This window comes from Chiloscyllium plagiosum, chromosome 5 (assembly GCF_004010195.1).
Source record: "Chiloscyllium plagiosum isolate BGI_BamShark_2017 chromosome 5, ASM401019v2, whole genome shotgun sequence".
Taxonomy (NCBI): domain Eukaryota; kingdom Metazoa; phylum Chordata; class Chondrichthyes; order Orectolobiformes; family Hemiscylliidae; genus Chiloscyllium; species Chiloscyllium plagiosum.
In genome coordinates, this window is record NC_057714.1 from 57,250,616 (window position 1) to 57,263,046 (window position 12,431).

At 40.2% G+C, this 12,431-nt stretch overlaps 1 protein-coding gene across 1 annotated transcript in view; it reads left to right on the forward strand.

Annotated features, from left to right (window-relative positions):
- LOC122549916 (MHC class II regulatory factor RFX1-like) overlaps positions 1 to 8,951 on the forward strand; it is a 45,683-nt gene extending 36,732 nt beyond the window's left edge. The window contains exons 3-4 of the mRNA XM_043690139.1: positions 4,199 to 4,759; positions 8,522 to 8,951. Coding sequence (XP_043546074.1) covers positions 4,199 to 4,759; positions 8,522 to 8,575 — 615 coding nt within the window. The 3' untranslated portion in view covers positions 8,576 to 8,951. The remainder of the gene's footprint in view (positions 1 to 4,198; positions 4,760 to 8,521) is intronic.
- The last annotated feature ends 3,480 nt before the right edge of the window (positions 8,952 to 12,431 follow it).

Below are 12,431 nucleotides of genomic sequence, written 5' to 3' on the forward strand. Positions count from 1 at the left end.
GCTAGTGTGCTTCCAATTAAACCTGTTGGACTATAACCTGGTGTTGTGTGATTTTTAACTTTGTACACCCCAGTCCAACACCGGCATCTCCGAATCTTGATTAACATGAATATTCAGATCGCTAATAAATTAGTCAATGCCTTTTGTTTTGGAGGTATAACTTTCCTTTCAGTATCTCTGACTCAGATTGGTAAATGTGATGCAGAAATACCATCATTTTTGGGTCTTCAGCAGCCCACTTGGTATCAGTAAAAAACTACTGGAGGCTGATCAAACAAAAAAGAAAAAAAATTGAGCATTAGATATTAGTGGCTTCACCAGATGTGATTTTGGCAGGTTGGCATGTAACATAGGGCAGGAGGCTTACACAGCACCTATGACCTAACTCTGATAAGGTGGAGATGGGCAAACAAAACCTGAAGTCAGCAAATAAATAATTAAGGGCCAAAGAAACTTGTTAAAAGCTCAATTAACTAATTAGCATTACACAGCTCATCCCATAACACGGTCTGCATGGGCAGGCCCCTGCTAAAACAAAGGTTTACAAAGTGACATGAAGAAATGTGAAAATGCTGTATTCTTTGACACACAGCAGCCCCCTACCTGCAGACTATGATTTACACCCCAACACCTTACAATTGAGCTTCTGATGCTGCTGTGACTACTTGAGCATCTTTCCCAGTGAGAAACAGAAGTCTGACTCTGCAGCACATCAGCTCATGCGCTGCTAATTATGGCTACGGGACACAGGCTTCATTCCAGTCACTGTCAACCTTCCTTCTGGTTGTGGGGTGGGGGAGGGGAGGCCTGTCCTCCTCTTCCCCTTCCCCGCCCCCAAAAACCCCATTCTTGTTGTATCTTAGCCTGAACATGAGTGTTTTGTGAAGTTGGAAGAAACATCAGTTCTCTTCCTGTGTTTGTAAAATTCCTGCAGGCTATGTGCCAGGAAACCCATGCTCCCATGTGACCTGGTCCTTACCCTGTTCATGAAGTAGGAACAGATCCAAGCAGAGTCCAGAACTGGCAGGTTAAAAGGCCCATCTCTATTCTAAAGTCTGATAGTAATTACAGCTTTTCCATTAAAACTGCATCTTCTGAACACTTTAAAACAAAACTCTTGCCTACACCTCTTCTGCTCCCCCAGGCCAGCCTCACCCCTTCGTAAACCTCATTAGCCACATTATAATAGCTAAAAACTATTGACTATACCGTAGACCCCCAAGCAAACAACTAAACTCTCCACGTAACTTTATAAACAATAGAAAAGACAATAGTTAAGCACTTGGATTGTAGCAAAGAGCACATATAGCTCCCAGGGTAAACGTACAGATCTATGAATTAGCACAATTGTGGATATCTAGGCCGAGTACCTAAAAGCAATGGGGAATTATGGAACACTTACATTTGGGTCTGAATTATGCTGGCCACCTATGGACAGAAACACAGACATGGTTCTGTAAATAAATGAGCCATGCTTTTGGCAATATACCCACTGCCAATCCATCTACTCCCTTTACAATTCTGGGAAAGTGTTTCCACCTGCCACGGACATAATTGAGGCCCTGAGGTGGCAGTTTGAGAGAGGCCCTGCAAGTTTACCCCCGAGGGTTGTTGCTGAGTGAAAGTAGAGAATGCCTCTTTCCAGAGCCCCTGTGTCAATTGGAATTCCCAATCCCAGTTTTCCCCTCTGTCAACCCTGCCCTCTTACCCTGTCAGCCTGGCTTCAGTACAAACTCAGACTTGCCTATATGTTTGTATCCATCGCTAAAAGTAATCTCTTCAGAATAATTGCAGGACTGGCGGGGCCACGACTCTTCCCTAGCACTGTTAGTCATCAGCTGGTTGGCAAGTCTGAGATCCAGGTCATTGTCTTCAAGATGGATACAACTCCTGCCTCCTACCTCATACTAATTAAAGTCCATCATCCAAAAATAATAAAGCAGTGTGAACCATTTAGGTGGAAATTGGCTTGCCCCTGAAATTTATTCAGTGATCATGGAGACATCCTTAGTGTAGCATCCAGCCCTTGATTATAATACTATCTACCCTTTCAACAGATAAGAATGTATTCTACCTTGTTATCAATGAGATTAAAACATCCCTTGACTCATTTGATGACTTCTCAATTAAAATGTCAATCTTTTAATTTACCACTTTTTAATTTGCAGCTGCAGCAATCTGACAACACACTATTCACCTCTTTCAATCACAGCACTGTCATGAAACAAATACAGAGAATGCCTGAGAAACTCAGCAGCGTCTGTGGAGAAAGAAATAGAGCTAAAGTTTCTAGTCTAATATGACTCTTCCTTAGAACTGCAAGGAGTTGGGAAAAAGGTGGTTTTTGCACTTTTGACGGGGCGAGAGGCACAAATGGTGTGGAAGCCCTGTGCAAAAGACAAAGGTGTTGGTAATTGTGATGAAAGAGAAATAGAGATATAAAATGGGTGTAAATTAAGCTGCAAAAGGGAGAAAGTCCTCTTCGCTGAGAGGAAAATAAATAAGTCACAAATAAGACAAGCCCGTGGTTTGGTGGAGGACTGGTTCTGAAGTTGTGTAATTCAGTACTGAGTCTGAACGCTGTCAAGTGTCTAAGTAGAAAATGAGCTGTTGTTGCTTGAGTTTGTTGTTGTGCTTCATTGGAACATTGCGGCAGGTCCAGGACAGGAATGTTAATATAAGAGTAATGTGGTTTATTGAAATAGCAAGCACATGGGAGGTCATGGTGATTCCTCTAGACAGCAAAGTGGTCACCCTGTCTGTATTTGGCCTTGACAATGTAAAGGAGACCACACTGTGAGCAGCAGATACAGTAGACTAAATTGAAAGAAATCTAAGTAAAATGCTGCTTCACTTGGAAGATGTGTTTGGGATGTTGGAGAGTGAGGCGAGAGGAGGTGAGCAGGTAAGTGTTGCACTTTCTGCAATTTCATGGGATAGGAGAGTGAGGAAGTGCTAGGACTGATGGAGTGGATCAGGGTGTTATAAGAAATGGTACCTGCAGAATGATGACTGTGAATGGAACATTCGCTGGGTAGCAGCTGCTAGAATGGAGGAGATTGCAGAGGAAAGTTGGGTGGAAAATGAGGATGAAGGGAACCCTATCTTTGTTCTGGGAAGGACAAAATGTGAAGGCAGAAGTGTGAGAGAGGTTAAATATGGTAGGGGACCCTGCCAACCACAGTGGGGAGGAGGAATTCTTGGTTGAAGAGGAAGGAGATCATGTCAGAGGCCCCCTGGTGGCAGGTGGTATCATCAGAGCAGATGTAATTTGCAAGAGCCTGTATTTGGGGTACAGTCAGATAACTGTGAATCCAGCAGCCTATAATGAATATTGGTGTGCAGTCTATCTTCAGAAATGCAAACAGAAGTCAAGAAAAGGGAGGGAGGAGTCAGATAGACCAGGTGAAGATGAGAGAAGGATGGGAGTTGAAAGCAAAATGGATGGATTTCTCCAATTCCAGACAAGAGCAGGAAGTGGCACCATTGCCATCATCTATGTATCAAAGTGAGTTGGAGGTGAGGCCAGAGTAGGATGGAACAAGAAATGTTCTGCGTAGCCCACAAAGAAATGGGCATATCTGGGATGCATATGGGAGCACATGGGCAGACTTTTGACTTGGAGAAAATGAGATGAGTTAAAGGAGAAGTTGTTGAAAGTGAGAACAATCTTCACCAGGTGAAAGAGGATGGTCGTGGATGAAGACTGTTCAGCCTTCCTTTCAAGAGAGAAGCAGAGAGCCCTCAGACCATCCTGATGGGGAATGGCATGTAAAGGAAGTGCACGTCCATGAAGAAGAATTGCAGCTTGATTCAATGGTGGAATCGTAATCCGGGACATCGGAGAATGTGTCTGAGAATTGGCATTCAGCATCAGCAGGTTTGATAACAAAGTCTAGGTAGAGAATGGAATGCCACAAGTCCAGAGGGAAACAGGTTGGATTAGCTGAGGAGAGCAGAGAAATTAAAAAATGTCACATCATTGAAGAGAATAATGAAAGAGATTACCATCATGACTTGCTTTATTGGACACATACAACTCAAGTTACAGTATCTTGCAATGAACTGTATAGGAGGTTGATGTCATCAAGGTTAATTATTTTCATGCACGACAAACAGGAAATTAATTTAATGTGATAAAGCAAGTAGTTTCCAATTATAGAAAAGTTTGTTTATTTCATTCTTTGATTTCTTCTAGATTTCATCCCCCAATCCCTTTGTACTTCAGACAAATGAAAACTATGCTCCTCCTGGATATCAACCCAACTACCCTGCATCTCCACCATACTCACCATATCCAACATACCCAACAGCGCCACAACCCTCAAATGCTCATCCACAATATGCTGGCTATGAGAAGTCAGTTGCTGCATCATCTGTGGCTTTTGCTGCACAGAATACTGGTGCTGCAGCTGCTGCTCCAATTTTACCCTACTTTGTCAACCAGCATCCTACTTCAATTTGTGTCTTCAATACACAAAACACTGCATCAACATATCTTGTCAACCAGCAGCAATATGGATCAACATATGTTATCAACCAGCAGCAAATTGCACCAACATTTGTTGTTAATCAGCAACATCCAGCACCTCCAGTGGTTCTGATTCAGTCTGGTAATGTTGCAAAAGGAAATCGTATGACCAGAGGTTATCCAACAGAAATGACCTTCCAACAATCTGCACAAAATGTATCCAAAGCTTTAGCAAATATTGCCTTGTCTAATATAGGACGTGCAATACATTCTTCAACAAGAAATAAGGTATACAAAGTTGCATTGCATTTTAATATTTACTTGTCAGACATTTCTTCATTTCAATCTTATGCTTCAAAATCACAATGTAAGTTCAAATTCATTGGCATTTTAAAAGGGTTTTTTAAAACATTATTACCTATTTGGTTACTACTTTGTTGTTGTTGAAGATTCAGTCACATTTTGAGTCAGTGTTGTACAGCATGGAAATAGACCCTTTGGTCGAACTCATCCGTCCTGACTAGATATCCTAAATTACTCCAGTCCCATTTGCCAGTATTTGGCCCATATCCCATCAAGCCCTTCCTATTCATATACCCATCAAGATGCGTTTTAAATGTTGTAATTGTACCAGCCTCCTCCTCTTCCTCTGGCAGAATAATGCATCAACTTAAAAGTCTTAAGTTTCTTTACAGAGACAAATTTAAAAAGAGTCAAAGAAGCAGATTTTGAGACGTATAAAAATATTGCTTTACAGAGATGACTTTAAAGAGGGTCTTGATGAAGGAGGGAATAATGATGATACCCACGTTTATAGGAGGGAATTCCAGTGCATGGGATTGTACTGTCTAAAGCACAGTTAACAATAATTGAGTGGACAGAGGAAATATGTAGAAGAGGCCAGAGTCAGGAGAAATGGAGGCTAGAGGAGAGTGCACAGATGGGGGAGGATCTTCCATAAATATTAATCCAATATCCAGCATAGAGAGACATCATGTGACATTGAATTGAAAGAAAGTACAACCTAATAATAATTGTGACTCAAACATACTTGATAGTGGAAAGGAACCACCAATTCATAGAACCCATTCAAAATGTTTCAGTCTCAAATGATTAATAATTTTAAACCTAGTCTCATCTCTTCTGTTCAGACCTCCCATTAAAGATTGCTAATCCTTTGACAATGACATTATTATTAAAGCTGTTGGGGAAATAGCAACAAAAGCTGTATTGTAACGACCTGATATTCTTTTCTGGATTAGTGGTGCTGGAAAAGCACAGCAGGTCAGGCAGCATCCAAGGAGCAGGAAAATCGACGTTTTGGGCAAAGCCCGTCATCAGGGAGAGAGGCAGGGAGCCTTCAGGGTGGAGAGATAAATGGGGGTGGGGAGAAGGTAGCAAAGAGTACAATAGGTGAATTGGGGTGGGGATGAAAGTGATAAGTCAGAGAGGAGGATAGAGTGGATAAGTGGAAAGGAAGATAGGCAGGTAGGACAGGTGTCATGGGGACGGTGCTGAGCTGGAAGGTTGGAACCTTCCAAGGTGGGGAAATGAGGAAACTGGTGAAGTCCACATTGATGCTCTGGGGTTGAAGTGTGGAAGATGACGCGTTCTTCCAGGTGTCGGGTAGTAAGGGAGCGGTGATGGAGGAGGCCCAGGACCTGCATGTCCTTGGCAGAGTGGGAGGGGGAGTTGAAATATTGGGCCACGGGGCGGTGGGGTTGATTGGTGCGGATGACCCAAAGATGTTCCCTAAAGCGCTCTACTAGGAGGCGTGCAATCTCCCCAATGTTCTTTTCTTCCTAGCCCATGCCTGTCAATCAAAAGACTAGCAAAGTTTTTTTTTAAGTCTTACTGACTGTTGCAGCCTGTTTTGTTTAAAGTGCAGAACATTTTAAACAAAACTTTGATTATGACAGTTACATAGACCATATCCATTCTAACCACCACCCCTGAAGAGTATTTGCACCTACTCCATTAATATGTGATTGCCAGATTGCAGAGTAAGGTTGCTGTTGCAAACAAAATGTGGTCTGTTGGAATACAGCTCTCAGATCAAAAGGCTTTGCTAAGTTTAGCTTTCCCACTTGTACAAATCATGCCTTATCTTCTCTCACTGACAAAAATTGAATCTGATATAAATGGTATAGGTTTCCATAACCAGGCAAAAGTGAGGACTACAGATGCTGGAGAATTAGAGTCAAGAGTGTGGTGCTGGAAAAGCACAGCAGATCAGGCAGCATCCAAGGAGCAGGAGAATCAATGTTTCAGGCATAAGCTCTTCATCAGGAAGGGCTTTTGCCAGAAATGTCGATTCTCCTGCTCCTTGTATGCTGCCTGACCTGCTGTGCTTTTTGGCACCACACTCTCAACTTTGATAACCAGGTCCTATAGGTCATTTTTTAAACTCTAGAAAAATCCACCCCTTGATTTTGGATGAGCTAATGTTCACAGCACATTCCCTTCCTCATAGTTACTTCATAATGGAATAGGCAAGTTAGAAGTAACAGTAGATGGACTGATATAGTAACAGAGATGGGTAAAGTTGTCAAGTCAGAATTATTGATGGTAAAGAGAAATTGGATTCAAAAGCATAGCATGTCCAAGACACTAAGTTATAAACAATCTGAGCCTTAAACAGCTGCAATCAATATTGTGGTTTTAGGATTTAAGTATGCACATGGAAGCAATCCTTGTGTGTGCAGGTGATATCGCCAAGAGGCACCAGGGAGAGGAGGAGTTAAGGAAAAAGTCGTTGAGGGACTTCAGATGTATTAGGATGTGGATGTACATTGAAAATTTCATTTCCGAAGGGCATCTCTGGATCTTGTTGCCTCCAGAATTGGAGTTTTCAAAGGAGAGGGGTAACCGTTCCTTTAAGCTTCTTGAGTAGCTTGTGATTGGGCAGGGAGAGCCAGAAGGTGATTTTCCTTAGCCAAAACCTGACCAGCCAGTGTGCACTAAAGACTAGCTATTGGGCCCACTGCTTGGAGCTGCAAAATTTTTTTTTTTTTTGCCAACTAGTGGTTTAGCACTGTTGCAGTCGGCTACCCATTTGATCAGTTTCTGGACACTGATGCTGCACCTCTTCAAAAGTCCAGCCGCCTCTTTTGTGGAAGGCAGCTGCAAGCCCCTTCATATTGCCATCTGAGTTTTGATACTGCTGATCCAGCAGGTAGTTTCCACCTTCTGGCAAAACTAGGAGCCGCTAATTGAGCTCCAAGCTCACCTCTAGTCCAATGGGGGCATTAAGAATATTTTAAGATTGCTGGATTTCCCAAGCCCATTTGAAAATCCAAATCCAGGATGTCTAGTTTGACTCAGTGATAACTACCCACACGTGTCAGCCATATTGTTGTGGTTTCAAGCTCTATGCCAGAGGAGTGTTCTTTCGAGATCACTCATGAATCCTGCGCATTCTCTACCATGGGCTTTCTTGCCCCTCTCTAACTAGGATTGTTTCCAGACTGCCTCCTGCAGCGTCAGTGTGTTAATGGTGTGGCAGGAACCATGTAACCCTGTTTTACTGTATGAGCAGTCATTTCCTGCAGACCTCCCACATGTTTAATCGGACCTGAATATTAGTAATAACTGAACATCTATGGATGTGTGTGTGTGCATAGACTGAATGCTCAGTAGGCAGTGTTCCTGCAGGACACTCAACATTGCACAGCACTAACATTTTGCACTGCAAATGGTAGAATATGAATTAGTCTATGGTTTAAATTTCTTGCACTGAACATCTAATCTCGCAGATGGCTAAGGCCTTTTTTGGGGGAAATGGGTGAGGTATAAGTGAGTGGAAGTGCAGGTGTACAGCAGACTTGAAATTAAGCACATCCCTGTAGCAATGGTTAACAAATTGGCCACCTTGAGCTGCTCTCATTTACCAGTTAATAACTAACTGAGAGTAGAGAGAAGGTGATAACTCATTCTGTTGGGTGGTAAAAGATAAATGATGTAGGAAGTGGGGAATTGGCTACTAATGTCTTATGGTTCCTTGAATGGATAACTTTATCATGTTAACATTATGTCTCTGCCCTATTTCAGGAGAAGCAAGTAACTGTTACAACTGGAGGAAATCATGTGATCATATACAAGTGAATGAAAATGGAATTAACTGCAGTGTGTATATACAGCTCAACAAAGAATGTTGCCTTTGTACCATATACAATATGCATAACTGTAAACTCCTATACTTGTACTAATCAATAAAATCATAGCTTAAAATGCAAGATTTTATTCAATTTAATCTAAAGTATAAAATATGAAAGATGTAAAATGTTTGAGATTAGTTTTGTAGTGCTGTGTAATTTCTATTAAGAGATGTAAATTGTAGGACTGTTTTTGCTATAGATTACCTGAGGGACTACACTGTGCAGATAATTTGAATTATTCTATAGGCATTTACCAGTTTTTCAAAATGCATGTGGACATCGATATCATAAAGCAGATTAAAATTCAAAATCTTCAATAAAAATATTGAATTGTTTTTATTACGAAGAAATAGAGACTTGTCTTAAACTACTCATAATAGGAGAATGCAATTTTAATTGCAACTCAGCAAAGTTTTGAGATAAAGCTATTTAAAGTAGAAAATAATGCAAAATACATGACGCAAGAGTATTTCAGTCATCAATGTTCTAACTATCCGGTACCTTCCTAGCACTGTTGTCTTTCAAAGAGTATTAAACTGTAATTGTTATATACTCATGAGAGTGTAGCTAAGTTTAGCAGCTCATGGAGGATTTGCCTCTGTCAATGACTTTAAACATTTGGTGTATTTTGTTTCTGTCCAAAAAATATTAATCTTACTTGTTTTGATCTAAAACCAGGAGGCAACACTGAACCAACTGTTCAGGAAATTTGCAAATAACAAAAGCTACTTTTTGATACAGCCAACAAGGCAATGCCTTCAAGCAATAATTTTAAGTATGAAGCTGGATTTGAATATAAACAAGAATTTAATAGAAGAATTATGTTGATAGGAACTCAATGGGACAATCACAGTTTTAGAAGTTTTAGTGCAATTAATGTAATTTTAACTTCTATAATTATCAGGAAAAATAGTATCATTATTTCAAATACAAGATGCAAGCAGAGATTGGACAAATAAAGTTAGGATCGTATTAGTGTGGTCAATTTGTATATTAATCTTACTCTGCATTTACAAACAGGATACTAAGCTCTGTGTTTAACATGCCCATTCATTGATATATGATCTCTCCTTTCGGGGAGAAAACTGTAACCTTACGAAGTCTGGCTTATTCGTGACTCCAGACCCACAGGCCATAAAGACGTAGGAGCAAAAGTAGGCCATTCAGCCCATCAAGTCTGTACTGTCCTTCAATTACATTGTGTCAAAGGTCCACAAATCCACTTCCCTGCCTTTTCCTTACAACCTTGATTCATTTAATGGTTTAAAAATCTGTTTGTCTATCTTGGCGCTTCAATATACTCAACCAACTAGCTTTAATGGCCCTCTGAAAATCCCACAGGTTTACCATCCTCTGAAAGAAAAATATCTACCTCATCTCTGACTTAAACGTGTGACCCCTTTTCTGAGATTATGCCCTCTGGTCCCAGAAGGGGAACCTCCTTCTCTGCATCTACCCTGTCAAGGTCCCCGAAGAATCTTGTATGTTTTAAAAAGGTCATGCATGTCTTATGGTTTAATATTCCAATGAGTACAGATCCAATCTACTCAACATTTCATCCTAAGCCAACCCTTTCATACCTGGTATCAGCCTAGTGAACGTTCTCTGGACTGCCTCCAATGCCAATATTTTTTTTCTTTCAATAAGGAGCCCTAAACTGGTCATCCTGTTTCAGCTGTGGTCCGACTAGTGCCTTGGATTGTTTTAGCAAAATCTCCCCACTTTTATACTTCATTTCCTTTGAAATAAGATCCAATCTTCCGTTCACTTTCCCTCTTTGGGTGCTAGCTTTTTGCAATTTATGGATGAGAACTCCCACGTCCCTCTCTAGCATTTTGCAGTCTCTCTCCATTTAAATAATATTCAGCTCCTCTATTCTTCCTGCTCTCACACGTTCCCACATCATATTCCATCTGCCAAGATTTTGCTCAATTCCTTAACCCGTCTCTATCCCTCAGCAAATTCTGCCATCTTCAACAATTGCTTCCCTACCTATTTTTATCATCCACAAACTTGACTATCATTCATTCACTTTCTTCATCCAAGATCTTAACATGTATTGTTAATAATTATTGCCCCCAGCACTGATCCCTGTGCCATTCTACTAGTTACAGGTTGCCATCCTGAAAGCTTCCCCCACCCCTTATCCCAACTCTCTTCTGTTCTTTAGCTAATTCTCTATCCATGCTAATGCAATTCCTCCAACACTATAGGCTCTTATTAATAATTAAATGTGTGGTATCTTACTAAGCACCCTCTGAATATTTGAAGTGGGAGTAGTGATTCTGATATATTTTATTTGTCTAACCTGTTATCTTTTTAGAGCTCTAGTAAATTTGTCAGGCATTATTTTCCCTTTTCTCCAGCCATGCTGACTTTGCGTAATTATTCAGGATTCCCAAATGCTCTGTAACATCCTTCATAATAGAATCCAACATTTTCCAAATAACAGATGTTAAGCTAACAGGCCTTTTCTTTTGTTGTTTTCTGTTTTTAAATGAAAGTGTTAAATTAGCAATTTTCCAATCCTTTGAAACTTTTCCAGAATCTAAGGATTTTTGGAAGGTTTTTACTAGTGCATCCACTATTCCTGTAGGTACATCTTCTAATATCCCAGAATGCACCTCAACAGGTCCAAGGGATGTGCCCTTCTTTACCCCTAAATGTTTTCCTAGCACTTCTTTTTTCCTCTAGTGATACTTATGTATCCTTTGCCTCTTGATTATTTAGTAATTTTGGAATACTAAAAGTGTCTTCTACTCTGAAGACTAATGCAAAATATTTAACCAACACCTCCCCCCCCCCAGTCATTCCTTTGGGATCACTCATTATTTCCTCAGCTGTGTTTACTATATTCTCTTTTTACATATTTAAATAAGCTCTTGCGGACCATCTTGATATTACTTGCAAGTTTACCCATTTTGATGTTTTTTAAAACTTTCACAATCCTTTTTCACAATCCTACCACTATTTTGTCATATTTTATGTTATTCTTGGAAATTAATGTTATCTTTAACTTCCCTGGTTAAGCATGGTTGGCTATTCCCCTTCCTAAAATCCTTCCTCCTTGCTCTGATATATCTTTGCTGTGAGTCATAAACTATTTTCTTAAACAACTATTGTTTCTCAATCGTCTTTGTCACTAAACTCCATTCCCAGTTCAATCCAGCCAGCTCTGCCATCATTCCTTTTTAATTAACCTTATTTAAAACCAGCATAATGTTTTTCTGACCCAAGTTCCTCTGTCAAACTGAATGCTAAATTCTACCAAGTTGTAATCACTGTTTCCTAGGGATCTTTTTTTCTGACATCATTTATTAAATTAAAAATCGTGCCACACTTGGTTATAGTGCAACAGGCTTATTTGGGAGTACTAGCTTTCGGAGCGCTGCTCCTTCAGGTAGCTGTGGAGCAGGATCATAAGACGCAGAACTTATAGCAAAAGATTACAGTGTTATGCAAGCGAAATGACATATTGAACAAATCTAGATTGCTGTTAAGTTTTTCATATTTTAGAATGGGTTGTAGGTTTTGGTTCATTAATATGTAAATCCCAGAACTTTCTCAAGTCACATTCTCAAGATAACTTAAGGTTTTATTTTACAAAAAGTGACATCTCAGCTCAGACAATGCATTAAAGGTTGGAGTCTGTCTATATCCCAATTTTGAATCAGACTGGTTCTATTTCCAAAGTAGGAATTTATAAAATGATATATGAATTGACTGCTGCAGATCATGCTTTTTGAGCAAAATAGAATGTCCACCAAGCATGCACACACGCAAACACTCTATCTCTATCTCTC